The sequence below is a fragment of the Amblyraja radiata genome, chromosome 12 (genome assembly GCF_010909765.2).
Source record: "Amblyraja radiata isolate CabotCenter1 chromosome 12, sAmbRad1.1.pri, whole genome shotgun sequence".
Classification (NCBI taxonomy): Eukaryota; Metazoa; Chordata; class Chondrichthyes; order Rajiformes; family Rajidae; genus Amblyraja; species Amblyraja radiata.
The window spans coordinates 11,229,976-11,254,662 of record NC_045967.1 but is presented as its reverse complement, the minus strand read 5'-3'; the positions used below and the strand labels follow the sequence as shown (position 1 = coordinate 11,254,662).

Below are 24,687 nucleotides of genomic sequence, written 5' to 3'. Positions count from 1 at the left end.
ACTTACTGCAAATGGTGGCATGAGGTTGAAAGGCACTACTTACTGCAAATGGTGCCTTGGGTGCCTTGGCTTGAAGTTGAAAGGCATTACTTACTTAAAATGGTGGCTTGGGTGCTTTGGCTTGAAGTTGAAAGGCACTACTTACTGCAAATGGTGGCATGAGGTTGAAAGGCACTACTTACTGCAAATGGTGGCTTGGGTGCCTTGGCTTGAAGTTGAAAGGCATTACTTACTGAAAATGGTGGCTTGGGTGCTTTGGCTTGAAGTTGAAAGGCAGTACTTTCTGCAAATGGTGGCTTGGGAGCTTTGACTAGAAGTTGAAAGGAACAATTCACTGCAAATGGTGTCTTGGGTGCTTTGGCTTGAAGTTGAAAGGCACTACTTACTGCAAATGGTGGCTTGGGTGTTTTGGCTTGAAGTTGAAAGGCACTACTTACAGCGAATGGTGGCTTGGGTGATTTGGCTTCAAGTTGAAAGGCACTTCTTACTGCAAATGGTGGCTTGGGTGTTTTGGCTTGAAGTTGAAAGGCACTACTTACAGCGAATGGTGGCTTGGGTGATTTGGCTTCAAGTTGAAAGGCACTTCTTACTGCAAATGGTGGCTTGGGTGTTTTGGCTTGAAGTTGATAGGCACTACTTACTGCAAATGGTGGCTTGGGTGCTTTCGCTTGAAGTTGAAAGGCACTACTTACTGCGAATGGTGGCTTGGGTGATTTGGCTTGAAGTTGAAAGGCACTTCTTACTGCAAATGGTGGCGAGTGCTTTGGCTTGAAGTTGAAAGGGACTACACTGCAAATGGTGGCATGTAGTTGAAAGGCACTACTTACTGCAAATGGTGGCTTGGGTGCTTTGGCTTGAAGTTTAAAGGCACTACTTACTCCAAATCGTGGCTTGGGTGCTTTGGCTTGAAGTTGAAAGCCACTACTTACTGCAGATGGTGGCATGTAGTTGAAAGGCACTACTTACTGCAAATGGTGGCTTGGGTGCCTGCTTGAAGTTGAAAGGCACTACTTACTGCAAATGGTGGCATGAGGTTGAAAGGCACTACTTACTGCAAATGGTGGCTTGGGTGCTTTGGCTTGAAGTTGAAAGGCACTACTTACTGCAAATGGTAGCATGCAGTTGAAAGTCACTACTTACTGCAAATGGTGGCTTGGGTGCCTTGGCTTGAAATTGAAAGGCATTACTTACTGCAAATTGTGGCTTGGGTTCTTTGGCTTGAAGTTGAAAGGCACTACTTACTGCAAATCGTGATTTGGGAGCTTTGGCTTGCGGTTGAAAGGCACTACTTATTGCAAATGGTGGCTTGGTGCTTTGGCTTGAAGTTTAAAGGCACTACTTACCCCAAATGGTGGCTTGGGTGCTTTGGCTTGAAGTTGAAAGGCACTACTTACTGCAAATGGCGGCATGAAGTTGAAAGGCACTACTTACTGCAAATGGTGGCTTGGGTGCTTTGGCTTGAAGTTGAAAGGCACTACTTACTGCAAATGGTGGCATGAAGTTGAAAGGCACTACTTACTGCAAATGGTGGCTTGGGTGCCTTGGCTTGAAGTTGAAAGGCATTACTTACTGAAAATGGTGGCTTGGGTTCTTTGCCTTGAAGTTGAAAGGCACTACTTACTGCAAATGGTGGCATGAGGTTGAAAGGCACTACTTACTGCAAATGGTGGCTTGGGTGCCTTGGCTTGAAGTTGAAAGGCATTACTTACTGCAAATGGTGGCTTGGGTGCTTTGGCTTGAAGTTGAAAGGCACTACACTGCAAATGGTGGCTTGGGTGCTTTGGCTTGAAGTTGAAAGGCACTACACTGCAAATGGTGGCTTGGGTGCTTTGGCTTGAAGTTGATAGGCAATACTTACTGCAAATGGTGGCTTGGGTGCTTTCGCTTGAAGTTGAAAGGCACTACTTACTGCGAATGGTGGCTTGGGTGATTTGGCTTGAAGTTGAAAGGCACTTCTTACTGCAAATGGTGGCGAGTGCTTTGGCTTGAAGTTGAAAGGGACTACACTGCAAATGGTGGCATGTAGTTGAAAGGCACTACTTACTGCAAATGGTGGCTTGGGTGCATTGGCTTGAAGTTTAAAGGCACTACTTACTCCAAATCGTGGCTTGGGTGCTTTGGCTTGAAGTTGAAAGGCACTACTTATTGCAAATCGTGATTTGGGAGCTTTGGCTTGAGGTTGAAAGGCACTACTTATTGCAAATGGTGGCTTGGTGCTTTGGCTTGAAGTTTAAAGGCACTACTTACCCCCAAATGGTGGCTTGGGTGCTTTGGCTTGAAGTTGAAAGGCACTACTTACTGCAAATGGCGGCATGCAGTTGAAAGGCACTACTTACTGCAAATGGTGGCTTGGGTGCTTTGGCCTGAAGTTGAAAGGCACTACTTACTGCAAATGGTGGCATGAAGTTGAAAGGCACTACTTACTGCAAATGGTGGCTTGGGTGCCTTGGCTTGAAGTTGAAAGGCATTACTTACTGAAAATGGTGGCTTGGGTTCTTTGGCTTGAAGTTGAAAGGCACTACTTACTGCAAATGGTAGCATGTGGTTGAAAGGCACTACTTACTGCAAATGGTGGCTTGGGTGCCTTGGCTTGAAGTTGAAAGGCATTACTTACTGAAAATGGTGGCTTGGGTGCTTTGGCTTGAAGTTGAAAGGCAGTACTTTCTGCAAATGGTGGCTTGGGAGCTTTGACTTGTAGTTAAAAGGAACAATTTACTGCAAATGGTGGCTTGGGTGCTTTGGCTTGAAGTTGAAAGGCACTACTTACTGCAAATGGTGACTTGGGTGTTTTGGCTTGAAGTTGAAAGGCACTACTTGCTGCGAATGGTGGCTTGGGTGATTTGGCTTGAAGTTGAAAGGCACTTCTTACTGCAAATGGTGGCTTGGGTGCTTTGGCTTGAAGTTGAAAGGCACTACACTGCAAATGGTGGCTTGGGTGCTTTGGCTTGAAGTTGATAGGCACTACTTACTGCAAATGGTGGCTTGGGTGCTTTCGCTTGAAGTTGAAAGGCACTACTTACTGCGAATGGTGGCTTGGGTGATTTGGCTTGAAGTTGAAAGGCACTTCTTACTGCAAATGGTGGCGAGTGCTTTGGCTTGAAGTTGAAAGGGACTACACTGCAAATGGTGGCATGTAGTTGAAAGGCACTACTTACTGCAAATGGTGGCTTGGGTGCTTTGGCTTGAAGTTTAAAGGCACTACTTACTCCAAATCATGGCTTGGGTGCTTTGGCTTGAAGTTGAAAGGCACTACTTACTGCAAATGGCGGCATGAAGTTGAAAGGCACTACTTACGGCAAATGGTGGCTTGGGTGCTTTGGCTTGAAGTTGAAAGGCACTACTTACTGCAAATGGTGGCATGCAGTTGAAAGGCACTACTTACTGCAAATGGTGGCTTGGGTGCCTTGGCTTGAAGTTGAAAGGCATTACTTACTGAAAATGGTGGCTTGGGTGCTTTGGCTTGAAGTTGAAAGGCACTAGTTACTGCAAATGGTGGCTTGGAGCTTTGACTTGAAGATGAAAGGAACTATTTACTGCAAATGGTGGCTTGGGTGCTTTGGCTTGAAGTTGAAAGGAACTACTTACTGCAAATGGTGGCTTGGGTGCGTTGGCTTGAAGTTGAAAGGCACTACTTACTGCGAATCGTGGCTTGGGTGATTTGGCTTGAGGTTGAAAGGCACTTCTTACTGCAAATGGTGGCTTGGGTGCTTTGGCTTGAAGTTGAAAAGCACTACTGCAAATGGTGGCTTGGGTGCTTTGGCTTGAAGTTGAAAGTCACTACTTACTGCAAATGGTGGCTTGGGTGCTTTGGCTTGAAGTTGAAAGGCACTACTTACTGCGAATGGTGGCTTGGGTGGTTTGGCTTGAAGTTGAAAGGCACTTCTTACTGCAAATGGTGGCGAGTGCTTTGGCTTGAAGTTGAAAGGCACTACACTGCAAATGGTGGCATGTAGTTGAAAGGCACTACTTACTGCAAATGGTGGCTTGGGTGCTTTGGCTTGAAGTTGAAAAGCACTACTTACTGCAAATGGTGGCTTGTGTGCTTTGGCTTAAAGTTGAAAGGCACTACTTACTGCAAATTGTGGCTTGGGTTCTTTGGCTTGAGGTTGAAAGGCACTACTTACTGCAAAACGTGGCTTGGCAGCTTTGGCTTGAAGTTGAAAGGCACTACTTACTGCAAACGGTGGATTGGCTTCTTTGGCTTGAAGTTGAAAGGCACTACTTACTGCAAATGGTGGCTTCGGTGCTTTGGCGTGAAGTTGTAATGCACCACTTACTGCAAATTGTGGCTTGGGTTCTTTGGCTTGAAGTTGAAAGACACTACTTACTGCAAATCGTGGCTTGGGAGCTTTGGCTTGAAGTTGAAAGGCAATACTTACTGCAAATGGTGGCATGAGGTTGAAAGGCACTACTTACTGCAAATGGTGGCTTGGGTGCTTTGGCTTGAAGTTGAAAGGCACTACTTACTGCAAATGGTGGCTTGGGTGCTTTGGCTTGAAGTTGAAAGGCACTACTTACTGCGAATGGTGGCTTGGGTGGTTTGGCTTGAAGTTGAAAGGCACTTCTTACTGCAAATGGTGGCGAGTGCTTTACTTGAAGTTGAAAGGCACTACACTGCAAATGGTGGCATGTAGTTGAAAGGCACTACTTACTGCAAATGGTGGCTTGGGTGCTTTGGCTTGAAGTTGAAAAGCACTACTTACTGCAAATGGTGGCTTGGATTCTTTGGCTTGAAGTTGAAAGGCACTACTTACTGCAAATCGTGGTTTGGGAGCTTTGGCTTGAAGTTGAAAGGCACTACTTACTGCAAATGGTGGCATGAAGTTGAAAGGCACTACTTACTGCAAATGATGGCTTGGGGGCTTTGGCTTAAAGTTGAAAGGCACTACTTACTGCAAATGGTGGCATGAAGTTGAAAGGCACTACTTACTGCAAATTGTGGCTTGGGTGCCTTGGCTTGAAGTTGAAAGGCATTACTTACTGAAAATGGTGGATTGGGTGCTTCGGCTTGAAGTTGAAAGGCACTACTTACTGCAAATGGTGGCTTGGGTGCTTTGGCTTGAAGTTGAAAGGCACTACTTACTGCAAATCGTGGCTTGGGAGATTTGGCTTGAGGTTGAAAGGCACTACTTACTGCAAATGGTGGCTTGGGTGCTTTGGCTTGAAGTTTAAAGGCACTACTTACTCCAAATGGTGGCTTGGGTGCTTTGGCTTGAAGTTGAAAGGCACTACTTACTGCAAATGGTGGCATGAAGTTGAAAGGCACTACTTACTGCAAATGGTGGCTTGGGTGCTTTGGCTTGAAGTTGAAAGGCACTACTTACTGCAAATGGTGGCATGAGGTTGAAAGGCACTACTTACTGCAAATAGTGGCTTGGGTGCCTTGGCTTGAAGTTGAAAGGCATTACTTACTGAAAATGGTGGCTTGGGTGCTTTGGCTTGAAGTTGAAAGGCACTACTTACTGCAAATGGTGGCATGAAGTTGAAAGGCACTACTTAATGCAAATGGTGGCTTGGGTGGCTTGGGTGCCTTGGCTTGAAGTTGAAAGGCATTACTTACTGAAATTGGTGGCTTGGGTGCTTTGGCTTGAAGTTGAAAGGCTCTACTTACTGCAAATGGTGGCTTGGGAGCTTTGATTTGAAGTTGAAAGGAACAATTTACTGCAAATGGTGGCTTGGGTGCTTTGGCTTGAAGTTGAAAGGCACTACGTACTGCAAATGGTGGCTTGGGTGCTTTGGCTTGAAGTTGAAAGGCACTACTTACTGCGAATGGTAGGTTGGGTGATTTGGCTTGAAGTTGAAAGGCACTTCTTACTGCAAATGGTGGCTTGGATGCTTTGGCTTGAAGTTGAAAGGCACTACTTACTGCGAATGGTGGCTTGGGTGATTTGGCTTGAAGTTGAAAGGCACTTCTTACTGCAAATGGTGGCGAGTGCTTTGGCTTGAAGTTTAAAGGCACTACACTGCAAATGGTGGCATGTAGTTGAAAGGCACTACTTACTGCAAATGGTGGCTTGGGTGCTTTGGCTTGAAGTTGAAAAGCACTACTTACTGCAAATGGTGGCTTGGGTGCTTTGGCTTAAAGTTGAAAGGCACTACTTACTGCTAATTGTGGCTTGGGTTCTTTGGCTTGAAGTTGAAAGGCACTACTTACTGCAAATCGTGGTTTGGGAGCTTTGGCTTGAAGTTGAAAGGCACTATTTACTGCAAATGGTGGCTTCAGTTCTTTGGCTTGAAGTTGAAAGGCACTACTTACTGCAAATGGTGGCTTCGGTGCTTTGGCTTGAAGTTGAAATGCAGCACTTACTGCAAATCGTGTCTTGGGAGCTTTGGCTTGAAGTTGAAAGGCGATACTTACTGCAAATGGTGGCATGAAGTTGAAAGGCACTACTTACTGCAAATGGAGGCTTGGGTGCTTTGGCTTGAAGTTGAAAGGCTCTACTTACTGCAAATGGTGGCATGAAGTTGAAAGGCACTACTTACTGCAAATGATGGCTTGGGGGCTTTGGCTTAAAGTTGAAAGGCACTACTTACTGCAAATGGTGGCATGAAGTTGAAAGGCACTACTTACTGCAAATGGTGACTTGGGTGCCTTGGCTTGAAGTTGAAAGGCATTACTTACTGAAAATGGTGGCTTGGGTGCTTCGGCTTGAAGTTGAAAGGCACTACTTACTGCAAATGGTGGCTTGGGTGCTTTGGCTTGAAGTTGAAAGGCACTACTTACTGCAAATCGTGGCTTGGGAGCTTTGGCTTGAAGTTGAAAGGCACTACTTACTGCAAATGGTGGCTTGGGTGCTTTGGCTTGAAGTTTAAAGGCACTACTTACTCCAAATGGTGGCTTGGGTGCTTTGGCTTGAAGTTGAAAGGCACTACTTACTGCAAATAGCGGCATGAAGTTGAAAGGCACTACTTACTGAAAATGGTGGCTTGGGTGCTTTGGCTTGAAGTTGAAAGGCACTACTTACTGCAAATTGTGGCATGAAGTTGAAAGGCACTATTTAATGCAAATGGTGGCTTGGGTGCCTTGGCTTGAAGTTTAAAGGCACTACTTACTCCAAATGGTGGCTTGGGTGCTTTGGCTTGAAGTTGAAAGGCACTACTTACTGCAAATGGCGGCATGAAGTTGAAAGGCAGTACTTACTGCAAATGGTGGCTTGGGTGCTTTGGCTTGAAGTTGAAAGGCACTACTTACTGCAAATGGTGGCATGAAGTTGAAAGGCACTACTTACTGCAAATGGTGGCTTGGGTGCCTTGGCTTGAAGTTGAAAGGCATTACTTACTGAAAATGGTGGCTTTGGTGCTTTGGCTTGAAGTTGAAAGGCACTACTTACTGCAAATGGTGGCATGAAGTTGAAAGGCACTACTTAATGCAAATGGTGGCTTGGGTGCCTTGGATTGAAGTTGAAAGGCATTACTTACTGAAATTGGTGGCTTGGGAGCTTTGACTTGAAGTTGAAAGGAACAATTTACTGCAAATGGTGGCTTGGGTGCTTTGGCTTGAAGTTGAAAGGCACTACGTACTGCAAATGGTGGCTTGGGTGCTTTGGCTTGAAGTTGAAAGGCACTACTTACTGCGAATGTTAGGTTGGGTGATTTGGCTTGAAGTTGAAAGGCACTTCTTACTGCAAATGGTGGCTTGAGTGCTTTGGCTTGAAGTTGAAAGGCACTACACTGCAAATGGTGGCTTGGATGCTTTGGCTTGAAGTTGAAAGGCACTACTTACTGCAAATGGTGGCTTGGGTGCTTTGGCTTGAAGTTGAAAAGCACTACTTACTGCAAATGGTGGCTTGGGTGCTTTGGCTTGAAGTTGAAAGGCACTTCTTACTGCAAATGGTGGCTTGGGTGCTTTGGCTTGAAGTTGAAAGGCACTACTTACTGCGAATGGTGGCTTGGGTGATTTGGCTTGAAGTTGAAAGGCACTTCTTACTGCAAATGGTGGCGAGTGCTTTGGCTTGAAGTTGAAAGGCACTACACTGCAAATGGTGGCTTGGGTGATTTGGCTTTAAGTTGAAAGGCACTTCTTACTGCAAATAGTGGTGAGTGCTTTGGCTTGAAGTTGAAAGGCACTACACTGCAAATGGTGGCATGTTGTTGAAAGGCACTACTTACTGCAAATGGTGGCTTGGGTTCTTTGGCTTGAAGTTGAAAAGCACTACTTACTGCAAATGGTGGCTTGGGTGCTTTGGCTTGAAGTTGAAAGGCACTACTTACTGCAAATGGTGGCTTGGTTGCTTTGGCTTGAAGTTGAAAGGCACTACTTACTGCAAATGGTGGCTTGGGTGCTTTGGCTTGTAGTTGAAAGGCACTACTTACTGCAAATGGTGGCTTGGGTGCTTTGGCTTGAAGTTGAAAGGCACTACTTACTGCAAATGGTGGTTTGGGTGCTTTGGCATGAAGTTGAAAGGCACTACTTACTGCAAATGGTGGCTTTGGTGCTTTGGCTTGAAATTGAAAGGCACTACTGCAAATGCACTTACTTCCTGTTTGCACTGTATATTGATTTTCGATAAAACACTACCAATTACGGCTGTGATTTTTGGCCATCTTACTCAGTCCTGCTGAGCAGGTGCAGAGAATTCTTTCCATCAATGAAAAATAAAAGTGTTATTAGTGTTTAAAAAATGTTGAGAATCTCTCTCCTGTCAATCACGCCATGAAAGCCACACCTTTTCCGGTGGGAGGGGAAGGGTTATAAAACCCGGAAGTGTGGGTGTGGCTAAGTCTCTGCATGATGGGGGAGGGAGAGGTTACGACTCTATCTGAGTTGTGAATCAACTGAACACACTGAATGTCTACTGAATTGTGGGTTTGGTGTTTTGTTTAGTTTTATGGTGGTTTCACCCTGCATGAAATGGTATGAAGCTGCATTTGAATTTGGTGGCCTTGCACCCTGCTTGAAATGGAATGAAACTGCACTTGAATTTGGTGGCCTTGCACCCTGCTTTAAGTGCAATGAAACTGCACTTGAATTTGGCGGCCTTGCATCCTACTTGAAGTGGTATGAAACTGCACTGAATTTGGTGGCCTTGCACCTTGCTGAAAGTGGTATGAAACTGCACTTGAATTTGGTGGCCTTGGATCCAGCTTGAAGTGGTATGAAACTGCACTTGAATTCGGTGGCCTTGCACCCTGCTTGAAGTGGTTGGAAACTGCTCTTCAATTCGGTGGCCTTGCACCCTGCTTGAAGTGGTAGGAAACTGCACTTGAATTTGATGGCCTTGCACCCTGCTTGAAGTGGTAGGAACATGGATTTGAATTTGGTGGACTTGCACCCTGCTTGAAAAGGAATTTCAAGGAATAGTCATGAGTCAACTGCCAGCCCACCAGCCGTGAGTGAGCTGCCAGCAGATCAGGCTTGAGGGACTGAGCTGCCACCCCAAGAACCCATACCAGCACTCCAGAAAGCCCCCCCCCTCCCCCCCCCACTGGCCACCAATATTGGAATTGGTGGAGAGGTGGAATATTGCGTCGGGGGACCAGCCCTCCCGTGTGAACATGGGACCCAACGGGTCCCACTTAGTCTAGTTACACAATAAAATTTTAACACAAACATCCATTCATCACTGTGGTGGAAGGCACAAAGTTTGGTCAGCCCTCCTCCATTTTCCCCTGTGGTCGGGACCACAACCCTCTGCAGTCGCCGCTGCGGGCGTCCAGATATGCAGACAAGGTAAGTCCAGGTAAGTCCTGAATCTGTGCTTCCCCACCAGGGACCGCGGCTTCAAGATGGTGTAGGCCGCAGGCCGGCGGTCAAAAATCTAAAGTCTCCGCCGCGCCGCAGCCAGAAGCACCGCAGCCAGCAGGGCCAGCGGTCGGAGCTCCTCTCCAGGGGTCCCCGGCGAGGGATCCCACTCCGGATGGTAAGTCCCCGCCGCGCCCACGGCTGGTAGTAGGCCGCGGGTCGGCGGTTGGAGCTCTTCTCCTCCGGGGTCCCCAACGAGGGATCCCTGGCTCAAGACGAGGCACCAGTTGGAGCTCCACAGACCGCGGCTTCAGGCTGCCGGGGGCCAGCGAACGGAGCGCTCCCCTCCGGCGACCCCTGGTGAGGGCTCGCCTGCTCTGCGACGAAAGAGACCGCGCTGCGCCCGCCGCTGCGCCCGCCGCTGAAGCCCCGGGCGCGTCTCCGGGAAAGGCCGTACCGATCTTCGATGTTAGGCCAATGGGGAGGCGACATGGAAAATGTCGCCTCTCCGTGGAAGAGGCGACCAAAGCGGTTTCCCCCTTACCCCCCCCCCCCCCCCCCCCACACAAGACACACAGAGAAACATTAAAAACACATATTGAGACACACTAAAAAAACAAAACAAGTGTAAAAACTAACATGCTGCTGGCAGGGCAGCCGGCTCGCAGAGTCCCCACTGACCTCAGAGTCACCGCATCGAAGGAATCTACAGGCATTGCCGCCTCAAAAGCCATTGTGTTTAATGCCATTAGGTTATTAAACACTGCAAACATAATTAAACTATGAATACTAACTGTCTTGAATACACATGGGTGGCACAGTGGTGCAGTAGTAGAGGTGCTGCTTCACAGCGCTAGAGACCTGGGTTCGATCCTAACCAGGGATGCTGTCTTTGCAGAATTTACATGTTCTCCCTGTGACCAAGAGGGTTTCCTCCAGGTGATCCGGTTTCCTCCAACATTGCAAAGACGTGGAGATTTGTAGGTTAATTGACTTCTGTAAATTGCCCTTAGTGTGCAGGATGCAGAAGTGAGATCATGTGGGAGGCTACAGATAAAAATCTGTAACCTCCTTTTGCTCTGGTGTTTTATTTAATTCAGATGTTTAATCGATAATGTTTTATTATTAATGTTTAATGTTTTATGTTTCTTTCCTAACTGTCACTGAATATCATTCTGTCACTTGTGCGCGGAGCACCAAGGCAAATTCCTTGTATGTGAATATACTTGGCCAATAAATTTATTAATTCATTCAATGTGGAACTGGTGCACGGGTGATCAATGGTCAGTGGGAAAACTCCGTGGGCCAAATAGCCCGTTTCCACACTGTATTTCTAGACACTAACAACTTGGATTTTTTTTTGCACTAATATTGTTTTTTTTTTTAAATAATTATTGATTTTTGTTTTAGTTTATTACATGATCTATGAGTACTTTGTTTACGGACTTGTTACGATGTTGCAAGTAAGAATTCCATTGTTCCGTTTCAGTACTTATGACAATAAAACAGTCTTGACTGTGGGGGGTCGGTGATGGCCTATTGCAGGGACAAAATGAGACAAAGTGGTGGAGTAACTCAGCGGGTCAGGCAACATCTCTTGACAATGTTTAGGGTTGGGACCCTTCTTTAGATTGTGTAGGAAGGAACTTGTGCTGAAAGGAAGTGCAGATGCTGGTTTACACCGAAGATAGACACAAAATGCTGGAGTAACTCGGCGGGTCAGGCAGCATCTATGGAGAAAAAGGAATAGATGAGGTTTGGGATCGGACCACTTCTTCAAGTAACCCTTGCTTCCCCTCTCTCTCCATCCCTCCCTCATCTTACTTCTCCAACCAGTCTGACTGTCCCGTTTAAATTTTACATTGTACGCCTCGTTGTCTACTTTCCCTAGCTACCAATGATCTATTCTATATTTGCTTTGAACCTCGTCCCCTTTGATCTGTCGTTTTCACACCTAACCCTTCCACGTCTCTCGTTTCCCTCTCCCCTGACTCTCAGTCTGAAGAAGGATCTCGACAAGAAACGCCACCTATTCCAGTCAGAGATGCTGCCTGTCCCGCTGAGTTACTCCAGCATTTTGTGTCTGTGAATCTTCAGAGTGATTGGAGTAGGGAAGAGAAAGCAGGGACAGATTGTCCCGCTACGTGCAGTGATAAACTAGTCGCCGTTCCACAGCCGAGGTCAGATCAGAATCATCGCTCTGACACGCACAAATGATGTAATGTTCAGCCCTGGAGTTTAACATCTGTACAGCACCCCTAGTCCGGCCCCCACTGCTCTCTCGTCAGAGCCTGCACTCCGCGGCAAGACAGTCCAAGCCAGGCCGGGCCGGGAGGATGTCGGCGATCAAACGCGACCCCAGGATCACCTACAGTCAAAGCCTAGGGTGCGGGGCAGCGGCCGGGGTCCTGAGCCGCTCGCTAACGTGCCCGCTCGATGTGGTGAAAGTTCTGAGCCAAGTGGGCACCTTCCACGCCAAGAAAGGCTTCATCAGGACTTTCCAGCTACTGTGCGAGGCCGAAGGGCCGCGGGCTCTGTGGAAGGGGAACTGTATCGCCTGCCTGCGCCTGTTCCCCTACAACGCCACTCAGTTGTCAGCTTTCCACAAGTAAGTAACGCCCGCCCGGCCGGCCGCCTGCGTGTTAATTTCACCTGGAAATGTGTATCGATACAACTGTAGCAGAGGTTCCTCAACACGGGACCCCCGCTTCATCAAAGGACCTGTTAGTATCCAATTATCACAATTGCAATTGGATACATTTGTGCCACTTTTGGCAACAATTTATATTTATATATATTTTTAAAATTAACATTTTTTTAAAGTAATTGGGAGGCTAAGACTACAGGATATGGTGGTTGGGTTTTTTTATTTGAGCGGGTTTCAGGTTGCAACTGCGGGTTACAAGCGGTCATGGATTTAATCTCGGGCACCGGGTGATCACGCCTTCGCTTGTAGCCAATCCTCAACCGACCGCCGGTCAGCCCACACTGACAAGGTGTAATCCGAGAGCTTCCGGGTGCGACCATTTATCCAGCAAAACAACAGTGCTGTGGTTGCGATGTGGACTAGATTATAAAGTCAGAGCTCTACAGCACGGAAACAGGCCCTTGTCCCGCCGATCAAGTTGGCATGTTTAAGAAGGAACGGCAGATGCTGGAAAAATAGAAAGTAGACAAAAAAACACTGGAGAGAAGGAATAGGCGACGTCTCCGGTCGAAATCCTTCTTCAGACAAGCATATTGGGCTAGTCCCATTTGTCTGCATTGGCCCACATGCCTCTAAGCCCTTACTTTCCATATTTATCTCTAAATGTCTTTTCAAAGTGGTACTGCATTCTATAACTTCCTCTGGCAACTCATTCTAGATGCAGATTGCCCTCTGAGTGGAAAGGTTCCCCTTAGGCTCCCGCTTTAAATCTCTCCCTTCTCACCTTAAGCCTGTGTTCTCTAGTTTTGGAATCCTCTATGAAAAAGACCTTGCGCATGCACTTTATCCACGCAACCCCCCCCCCCCCCCCCCTCCCCCCCCTTGATCTTTTACACCTCAATAAGATCACCCTTAGCCTCCAGTGCTCCACAGACAAAAACGTCCCAGCCTGTCCCACCTTTCCCTATAGGGGGGTTGCACGTAAGGTCACCGGGTCATAGGGCTTGACGCACGGAGCCACTCAATCCATCTGGAGGACATAGCAGCTTCCGTTATATGTTGTTAATACACGAAACGTGTACTTTCCTACCTGTTTTAATTATTTTTAATTATTGACTATTTTATTTTTTCTTTCCTGTAAAGCACCTTGAATTACTGTTTGCACGAATGGTGCTATACAAATAAATTTGCCTTTGCCTTTGCCTTTGTTAAAAAACATCAAGATGTTGAATTTTTGCGCTGTAAAAAATTGTGGAAAATTGTGGTAAGCATGAGAGACATGTACCCAACTTCAGAATTCCAAAAGTGAAGCGAAATGAAGGTAAAGAGAAGCGAGAGCTGAAGGGACAACAACAGCTAAAGTGCTTGGCGAACATTGGCCGTGCAGATATCGAAATTGAAAATATTGGGAATTATCGCATTTGCTCACTGCATTTCATCAACAGTAAGGCATTATTTGTGTTTTTTCTTGATTCCTTTGTTATCTAAAAAGTTTCAGGTGATAAATCTGGCTGTAAATTTTGGTTCAGAGGCGTTTTCCTTTTGTATGTAAAAACCCACTTGAGAACCATGGGCGATTTTAAAATTTTACAGCCAGATTTATCACTTCTGAAGCTTTTTAGATGCCAAAGGAATCAAGAAAAAACACAAATAATGCCTTACTGTTGATGAAATGCAGTGAGCAAGAGGCCAATGCACTCTGGCTGTTGTTGTCCCTTAAGCTCTCGCTTCTATCTACCGTCATTTCTCCTCACTTTTGGAATTCTGAAGTAGGCTAAATGTCTCTCACGCTTATCCCGATTTCCATAATTGTTTACAGTGCAAAAATTGGCAATTTTGGCGGGTTTTAACGGGCCCGCTACGCTGGAAACAATGCTCAATGCTTACCTGCAGTTCATCGCGTGTACTTCAGTTGGCGTAGCGTAGCAACAGTACGGGTCATGGGTCGTGACCCGACTGCCGTGCAACCTCCCTATAACTCAAGCATGTAAGGCCAGTTTACATTCTCTACTGCACCCCTTACCAACCCAATAACATCCTTCCTGGAGCTGGGCCACCATAAATACACACAGTGTTCCGTGTTGTCTCACCAAAGATTTGTACAGCTACACCATGATGTCTCAATTGTTGTACTCCATACCCTTCCCAATCCCTTCTTCAACCCCCTTTCCACTGACTCACCACGCTCAAGGAACCATGCACTTGTACTTCTAGATTTCTCAGTTTACAACAGTCCTCAGGGCTTTACCATTTACAGTGCAAGTCCTGCCCTAGTTTGACACCCCACCATGCACCACCTCACACTTGTCAGACTTAAATTCCATTTGCCATTTCTTGTTCCACCTTCCCAACCGATTTAGATCTTGTAAAATTGGATATAGTTCCTTAGGCGGTACAGTGGCGCAGCGGTAGAGTTGCTGCCTTACGGCGCCAGAAACCCGGGTTCCACCATGACAACGGGTGCTGTCAGTACGGAGTTTGCACGTTCTCCCTGTGGCAACATGGGTTTTCTCTGGATGCTTTGGTTTCCTCCCACATTCCAAAGAGGTGCAGATTTGTGGGTTAATCGGCTTCGGTAAATTGTCCCTAATGTTGATGAGGTTCACTACTTTAAAAACAGACAACTCGCAAAAACGTTACCAACTCAAGCTTTACTGATCATCAGCTGGGGGAAGTGACGGGGATACACCAGTCAAGTAAGCAAAAGGCACTTGACTTCCCCGTGCCACCACTTCAATGGACAAAGAATTGCACGGTGCTTTATACTGTGTGTCACTCAATCACATTCCAAAGATGTTAGTCATGGTCACAAGATGCAGCCAATATACATCACTACAGGACGAGTATGAGCTTGTCTCTCTTCGCAATTGGTAGACACATTTCAATGGCACTGGTCATTGTCTCAATATACATCAACCTGAGACAAGCCCGGGCCTGTCTCTCTCTCCCACCAACTGGAACTCTTCCATTTGAGAAAGCCTGCTTGAGAAGGAATAAAAGCCACAACCTAGTCAAGCATTCCACCATGTATCCTTCGTACATTTAAAAGCATTTAACCTTTTCATTGTGTTAAAGACGTACAGGTTTGTAGGTTCATTGGCTAATCGGTAAAAATGGTAAATGATCCCTAGTGTGTGTGATAGTGCTGGTGTACGGGGTAGTCGCTGGTCGGCAGGGACTCAGTGGGACAAAGGGCCTGTTTCCGCCCTGTATCTCTAAAGTCCAAAGAAAATGTTTGGGATTCCCCAAGCAAGACCTTAGAAACATAGAAAATTGGTGCAGGAGTAGGCCATTCGGCCCTTCGAGCCTGCACCACCATTCAATATGATCATGGCTGATCATCCAACTCAGTATCCTGTACCTGCCTTCTCCCCATACCCCCTGATCCCATTAGCCACAAGGGCCACATCTAACTCACTCTTAAATATAGCCAATGAACTGGCTTGCTTGTGGTTGAAGGAGAGACTTTGAACCTAGTGCTCAGGCCAGCAGGCGGGAAGGGAGTGGACCCACGCAGCGAGATGGGATGGGGAAACGAGGAGAAGGGAGCAGGACTCAGCCTAACTGGAGGAAAACTGAGGAGTGGGATGATGGCCAAGGATCGACATAGGGAGGGAGAGGGGGGGGGGGGGAGGGGGAGGGGAAGGATGATTGGGCCACTTATCGAGCACGATTTGATGCAGTGTTGATTGGCAAAGAGGTGGGTTTGGTCACGATGGGGTCAGAGGATCAGGTGGGGTCACAACCTGGGTGTCAGGGTACTGGCAAGGGAATCATGGTACGGGAAGGATGAAAAGCAACTGGGGAATTACCCTTTAGTGAAGCAGCACAATTTTAAATTCTGTTAATGCTGAAATGAAACGACACTGGTACAGTTGAATCTCCAAGTAGACGTGGTAATCTCACACAGGAGGCAGGCCGGCATAAATTGCCATCACCAAGGGCCCCTGAACAGCGGCACAGTGGTGCAACGGTAGCGTTGCAGCCTCACAGCGCCAGAGACCCGGGTTCGATCCTGACTATGGGTGCAGTCTGTACGGCATTTGTACGTTCTTCCTGTGACCGCCTGGGTTTTCTCCGGGTGCTCCAGTTTCCTCCCACATTCCAAAAGACGTGCGGGTTTGTAGGTTAATTGGTTTCTGTAAATTGTCCCTATTGAATAGGGTAGAACTGGTGTCTGGGGATTGCTGGTCAGCACAGACTCGGTGGACTGAAGGGCCTGTTTGGATGCTGTATCTCTAAACTAAAGTAAACTAAAGAGAAGATTTGCAGCAAATCTAGACGCCATTTAGGAAAGGAATGAATAACTGAATTGAGCAAATACATCCAACCATTTGATAATCCGACATAGTTTGATTAGATTATATACAGTCAGTTTTTACTCTATTTTGTTACTAATTGGCACGAGGCATGTTTGCTACATTGTTTTCTTTGCTGAAGCAATATTTTGTGTCAGGATTGTGTCCATTTGGTATCTTTCTGATATTGGATCTGAGCATTTTTGGAATATTTTAATACGTTGCAAGAGAAAAATACATTTGTATGGGTCTTTGTACCAGAGTAAAATCTGCTTTGTAACTAGCTGTTTTCAACATGTGCCTTTTATGCATGGTGCTGCTGTAGCATAATTAATTGTTTTCCATCTTTAGTCATGAATTGTATGTTGTACTGATTTGAGTTGTGGACAAAGCAAAGTATCAGAGGAGGGGATAGACACAAAATGCTGGAGTAACTCAACGGGTCAGGCAGCATCTCTGGAGAAAAGGAATAGGTGACGTTTTGGGATGGACCCCTTCTTCTGACTCACTATGACCTGAAGAAGGGTTCCGATCCAAAACGTCACCTAGTACTTTTCTCCAGAGATGCTGCCTGTCCCACTGAGTTACTCCAGCATTTTGTGTCTATCTTTGGTGTAAACCAGCATCTGCACTTCCTTTCAGCACATTTTTGCAGAGGAGGGGTGATGTACCTGCTCAGATGATTCAGGGGAGAGTCATGCACCTTGGGCTGGGTATAGTCTGGACTTGCGTTATGGTCAGGGTCAAGTTTAGTTCAGCGATACAGCATGGAAATGGGCCCTTCGGCCCATCGAGCACTAATATTTCACAATTCTGATTTTATTTATTTGGATGGAATTTTAAAGCAAAATATTATACAGTTGAGTTTAGTAGTTTATGCAATGGCATCATATAGGTATAGCCCCTATACCTCCTCCCTTGACTCTGTCCAGGGACCCCGACAATCCTTTCAGGTTAGGCAGAGGTTCACTTGCACCTCCTCCAACCTCATCTACTGTATCCGTTGTTCATAGATGTGGACTCTTATACAATGGCGAGACCAAATGTAGACTGGGCGATCATTTTAGGGAACACCTTTGCACTGCCTGTCTGATCCTACCTGATTTCCTGGTTGCTAAACACTTTAATTCTCCTTCCCATTCCCACATTGACCTTTCAGTCCTAGGTCTCCTCCATTGTCAGACTGAGGCTAAAGCAAATTGTAAGAGCAGCATGTCATATTTTGGTTGGGCAGCTTACCCAGTGCTTTGAATATTGATTTCACTAACCAAGTAACCCCAGCAATCCATCCCCCACTATCCCCCCCACCCCCCCCCCCCCCCCCCCCCACCCCCAAGTCGCAACAGTTTATCGTTTTCACCTAACAAACAGCTAACAATGGTCTGCTTCCTTTATCATCATAACATTTTTTTTTTGCTCATTTTTCATTCATTGCTCTTTACCTCTCCACATTATCGTCTATATCTCTCATTTCTCATTTCCCTTTTCCCTGACCAGTCTGAAGGAGGGTCTCGACCCGAAACATCACCCATTCCTTCTCTGCAGAGATGCTGCCTGTCCCACTGAGTTACTCCAGCATTTTGTGTCTGTCAACAGCCCTATAGTCTAATGTGCATCTCTGGTCTCTGCTGCAGGGTGCAGAGTTGCAGCGGTTATTTGGGGATGAGCAAATGACACTGCATCGCATCCACGAGAGGTTGATCTATTTCCGTCCCTTTTATGAAGGAGATTTTACACCTGTTGTGTTTGCCCTTTCACGACAATTGCCACCAAATGTAAAACAGTACAGCACAGGAACAGGCCCCTTTGCCCACAGTCCTTGCCCAACATAATGCCAAGTTAAAATAATCTCCTCTGCCTGCATGTGATCCATAACTCACTATTCCGCGCACTGCTATATGCCTATCTAAAAGCCTCATTGTATCTGCCTTCACCCACCCCTGACAATGTATTCCAGGCCCCACCATTCCCTGCGTTAAAATAAAATGTTACCACACATCTCCATTAAAGTTTACCCATCTCATCTTGCAGCTAAGGCATCTAGTGTTGGACATTTCCACCCAGGGAGAAAGGTTATGACTATCTACCCTATCTCTGCCTCTCATCATTTTATATTATTTATCAAGTCTCCCTTCAACCTCCAACGTTCTGGATACCAACCACTCTGTGTGTAAACATTTTTCTCCCCAGAGATCTTTTAAAACTCCTTCCTCATCTTAAACTTGTATTCTCCTGTTGTTGCTGCCCCCACCAGGGAATAAAAGATTCTGTCTACCCTGTTTATGCTTTTTATAATTTTATAAATGTTATATCAGGGCCACCTCTCAGCCTCTTTTCCACAAGTAAAACAACCACTGCCCTAACCACTCTCTCCCCGTACTTAAGGTTCACCAAACTTTGGCAGCAGTCGAGGGCTATTGGTGTTTCAAAGGATCCAGATATATTTGAAAATTAAGCTTTCCCCTCGTGCCCAATAGCTATGCCCTCTAGTATTGTATAATTCCACTGTGGGCAATATGTTCTGACTGTCCACCCTATCTATGCCTCATAATTTTATATACTTCTAAAGGGCCTGTCCCACTTGGGAGCATTTGTGCGTCATTTACGTGACATCACTTGCGTCATTTACGCATGGCGTGCATTACGCGTGCATGGTGTTGTGGTGACATAGGCAGTGACACGCGGCCACGCGCAGCTCCCCAGGATTTGGGATTCACAAAATCTTCTTGCGCCACCTGCGTGACGCGCAAATGATGCCCAAATGGGACAGGCCCTTGACAGGTCTCCCTTAACTTCCAATACTAGATTGATAATGCACTATTTGTATTGAATTCTGTACCACCTCACACTTACAAGACTCAGGATGATACTCAGATGACAAGAACGGGGCAGCATTACTTAGCACTGAAACATCACCAGCGGATGTCACTGATTGAGAGCGTTATGTTAATGGAAGGCCTAACTTTGGACATTAAAGTGCCAGGTTACGCGGGTTGGCATGGTGGCGCAGCGGTAGAGTTGCTGCCACACAGCACCAGAGACCCGGGTTCAATCCTGACTACGGGTGCTGGCTGTATGGAGTTTGCACCTTCTCCCTGTGACCTGCGTGCGTTTTCTCCAGTGTCTCCAGTTTCCTCCCACAACTCCAAGGATGTACAGGTTTGCAAGCTAATTGCTTGGTATAATTGTAAATTGTCCCTAGTGTGTAGGATAGTGTTAGTGTTGGGGATCACTGTTGGCGTGGCCTCAGTGGGCTGAAGGATGTGAACTCACTGGACTAAAGGGCCTGTTTCCACGCTGCATCTCTGAACTATCTCTCCTGGTCCCAGAACACTGGTGCAATTATAAAGAAAGCACATCAGCGCCTCTACTTCCTGAGAAGATTAGGGAGAGTCGGTATGTCGAGGAGGACTCTCTCTAACTTCTACAGGTGCACAGTAGAGAGCATGCTGACCGGATTGCATCGTGGCTTGGTTCGGCAACTTGAGCGCCCAGGAGCGGAAAAGACTGCAAAAAGTTGTAAACGCTGCCCAGTCCATCATCGGCTCTGACCTCCCTACCATCGAGGGGATCTACTGCAGTCACTGCCTCAAAGAGGCTGGCAGCATCATCAGACTATTAAACTCAACTCAAACAAAAATCTGAACTTTAATAGCCTATGGCACTTTATATGCTTATTTATTGTGTGAGTATATATATATTCAATGGTATATGGACACACTGATCTGTTCTGTATTTATTTATGCCTACAATATTCTGTTGTGCGGAAGCAAAGCAAGAATTTCATTGTCCCATCTGGGACACATGACAATAAACTCTCTTGAACTTGAACTCTTGAACTAAAAAGGTGACTGTGATTCCAGCCTGTCTTCAGATGTTCCCTGTCTGTTTCCCAGGTTTGTGTACCTGTTCATGGATGACTTGGGCCACATCTCCCATTGTGGCGCCATTGTGGCCGGGAGCCTGGCGGGTATCGTGGCCGCTCTCCTCACCTACCCGACCGAACTGATCGAGACCAGGCTGATTGTTCAGAACAGCACGGCTCCCACCTACAGAGGCATCGTCCACGCTCTCCTCACCATCTACACGAGCGAGGGATTCCTAGCTCTTTAACCGAGGGGCATCACTCTCAATACTGGGTAGGTTGCTGTACAATGACACTTGTTCAATGACTCAATGGCACCTTATTTGTAACATGTAACGAGGTTTAGTGAAATACATTTTTGTATGCAGATCAGAACAAGTATCTCCTTACATTAGCACTTGGATGCATCTTAGATAAGCTTCTCAGATACAGTACAAGTTTTTTCACCGAGACAGTATACAGAGTCCCCAGATTTGGCACCATTTTGTTATTGGTGTAGAGTTCTTAACCTGACCATGCAGGCCCGTTGTCCTAGTGGCGTTGCAGTGTCGGCCTGGCCAAGTGTAGCTGTTGGTGCTGCTCCAGGCCGCGTCCGGTCCACGCTCTCAGCCTTTTAGATCGGTAACCAATCCAGCCGAGCCCCAGGCTGCTGCCGGGCCCACTCCACCACCGGTCTGTTTACCGGCACTCTGTTCCCGCTCCCTCCTCTCTCCGGTCCACAGGGTCCGGGCCCAGCGGCTACCCTCACCGGGCAGGGTCCTTGTTCTGCGGTGGGTGAGCCAGGTTTTCTGTAGGGTGCGGCCACAGCACACCGGGGTGACCTGTAGGGGAACTGGCTTGTTGGTCTAGGGGTAGGATTCTCAGTCGGGTGCGAGAGGGTCCCAGGTTCAAATCCCAGGTGAGCCCTCATTTCACAAGGTTGCATGGTGGCGCACAGGGCCGGATTTAGATGAAGAGAGGCCCTAAGCTGTTCCACTTGTGAGGCCCCCTCTGCATTGGTTTTCAGCAACCGGACAGCCATGGCGGCCAAATCTCCCACAATTCAAAGCGAGGGAGAAAGTGCCCAGCACCGACTAGTTGCCGTTGCAGTGCGCATGCGCAGGGGGGAGGACGTGCAAGACGGCCTGCCGTGTCGGCGGATGAGGAGTGTGCGGAGCCCGGCGGCCTGGACACGGATAGCGGGGGGAGATGGATAGAGAGGGGGGCCCACCCAGAGTTGAATGGCACGTGTCCTGCCTTGGCCGGAGGCCCCCCTAGACCTCGAGGCCCTAAGCTTAAGCTTAAGCTTATCTAGCTTATAGGTAAATCTGGCTCTGGTGGCGCAGCTGGTAGGGATGCTGTCTCACTGCGCCAGAGACCCTAGTTCGATCCCGAATTCAGGTGTTGTCTGTGTGGAGTTTGCACGTTCCCGCTGAGACCCCATGGATTTCCTCTGCTTGCCCGGTTTCCTCCACACATCCCAAAGTCGTACAGGTTTGTAGGTTAACTGGCCTCTGTACATTACCCCTAGTCTTCTTCCTCATGTCCGGCCAGCTTCTATATCACGTCTTTCAGGTCGGTCAGTGACGGTTGACGGTCGGTGGTTGCAGAATTGGCTACTTCAGTCAGTCACCGTGGTACAGTTTCTGTCGTCAGCATTGCCCGGATGCACCATGTGGAGGCTTCTGCTCGCATCCCATTACCCCTAGTAAAGGGAGTGGATGAGAAAGTGGGATAACATAGAATGGTGTGAACAGGTGATCGACAGCCAGTGTGAACACTGCGGGCCAAAGGGTCTGTTTTCATGCTGTATCTCTAAACTAAACTCAACTACAGAGGATCTTTGAAGCAGGAATTTTATGGTTGAATATGTTCCCTGTTCAGTAACGTCTAAATATTGTGTTTGTGCAAATCCTAGCAGGTCAAGGATAGCACTGCACACAATTGGACATTACTCTGAGTTAGAGATGGAAATATCAGCTGAGGTTTTCTATCCGAGTCTATCCCAAGGAGAAGTAGTTTAAGAAGGAACTCTGCAGATGCTGGAAAATCGAAGGTACACAAAAATGCTGGAGAACTCAGCGGGTGCAGCAGCATCAATGGAGCGAAGGAAATAGGCAACGTTTCGGCCCGAAACGTTGCCTATTTCCTTCGCTCCATAGATGCTGCTGCACCCGCTGAGTTTCTCCAGCATTTTTGTCTACCTTCCAAGGATAAGTAGGTTTGGTAGCTTTGTGATGGTGATCTATTGCACTAACACTGTTCCCTCTAAACATTTGGTCTAGGTTTGATCATTGTCTCGTGTACTGAGGTACAGTGAACTGCTTCATTTTGCATGGCGTACAATTAACTCAGTATTTGCCATATACATAAATACAACCAAACCATAGAGTTCAATACATACAGCGAAGATACAGAGTGCAGAATATAGTTCCCAGCATTGTAGCACATCAGTTCCAGAGACGATGTCCAATCTCCACAATGAGTTACGGGTGAATCTGACAGTACCCGAGCTTTTGGAAGGTGCTGTTCAGAAACCTGATATCAGAGGGCATATATCTCAGACAGACACAAAGTGCTGGAGGTAACTCAGCGGGTCAGGTGCCATCTCTGGAGAGAAAGGATGGGTGATATTTGGGGGCGATCTGAAGAAGGGTCCCGACCCGAAAAGTCACCCATCCTTTTTCTCCAGAGATGCTGCCTGACCCTCTGAATTACTTTGTCATCTTCGGTATGAACCAGTATCTCTGGTTCCTTTCCTTGCAGTTCATTTCACGCAGAAACTATTCTTTATGTCAGCCAGTTTGAAATACAGCTTCTTCCCTGCTGTCATGAAACTCATGAGCAGGCCTTTCATATGCTATGGGTGTATTCCAATCTTCCAATGCACCTCATTGCTGTGTGGAACTTTCTATTTTTAACTGCACTTTCTCTGTAGCTGTAACACTGCAATCTGCACTCTGTTTATTTTCTCTATTGCACTATTGACACGTGTGTGGTACCATCTCCAGATAGCGTGCAAAACATCGTTTTCTTTTCAATGGAATCGAAAGATACAGCATAGAAACGGCTCTTCCAGCCCACCAAGTCCATGCCACCACCAATCACGCCATTCTCACACTAGTTTCTATGTTAAAGCAACTTTCTCACCCAGTCCTACACAACTCGTGGCATTTACCAAGGCCAATTACCTACAAACCCGCAACGCCTTTGGGATATGAAGAAAAATGGAGCATTAAAGGAAACCTGCACAGCCACAGGGATAACGTGCAAACTCCACACAGGACAGTACCCCAAGATCAGGATTGAACCTGGGTGTCTGATGTTCTAAAGCAGCACTCTATCAGTTTTTTCACTGTAGCTCGTGACAATCATGAACGCAATATCGTTAGCAATGCTCTGTATTGCTCCATTCAGCTGCTTCAATATTACCCACTCCCTTCACCCATTTGGGCTGTGCCTTTAGCTGCTGAGAGCCAATGGTCCATAGTTAATGTTTTAGTATTGTGCCTTCCTAAACCCCCTGTGCCTCTCTCACCTCCTTCTGTATGTCCTTAAACTCGCCTCTTTAACAAAAGTTAATCTGGCCTAGTATCTCCTTTCTGTGGCTCATAGAAACATAGAACATAGAAAGTAGGTGCGAGAGTAGACCACCAGGTCCGTCGAGCCCGCACCGCCATTCGCTCATGCTGAACACTAAACAGACACACTTACCCACAAACAGTAGACACAAGACACAGAACACAAGACACTACCCTCCCCTTTATACCGCTATCACCCCTCTCCACCCCAAGAACCGCGTGATCTCCTGGGGGAGGCAAAAAAACGGAATAAAAACCCAGGTCCAATTCGGGAAAAAAAATCCGGGAAATTCCTCTCCGACCCCAATCCAGGCGATCGACACTTGTCCAGGAGATCACTCAGGTCTTACTATACTAACCATAACCTAGGTCCATATCCCTGCCCTCTCCCCGTAGCCCCTTATCCCCCTTGGCAGCTAAAAACCATCTATTTTAGACTTAAATATATTTAATGTTTCTGCTTCCACTGCTCCCTGGGGCAGTGAAATTCCATAAATTAACCACCCTCTGGGTGAAGAAGTTCTTCCTCATCTCAGTTTTAAAAGAGCCCCCCCTTATTCGCAACTATGTCCCCTAGTTCTAGTTTCCCCGATCATTGGGAACATCCTCGGTGCATCCACCGATCAAGGCCCTCA

General features: G+C 47.0%; 1 protein-coding gene across 1 annotated transcript in view; it reads left to right on the top strand.

The window, feature by feature from the left end:
- The first annotated feature begins 11,773 nt into the window (after positions 1-11,773).
- slc25a43 (solute carrier family 25 member 43) overlaps positions 11,774-24,687 on the top strand; it is a 36,569-nt gene continuing 23,655 nt past the window's right edge. Inside the window, exon 1 of the mRNA XM_033030236.1 lies at positions 11,774-12,290. Within this exon, the coding sequence (XP_032886127.1) occupies positions 12,019-12,290 (272 nt within the window). The 5' untranslated portion in view covers positions 11,774-12,018. The remainder of the gene's footprint in view (positions 12,291-24,687) is intronic.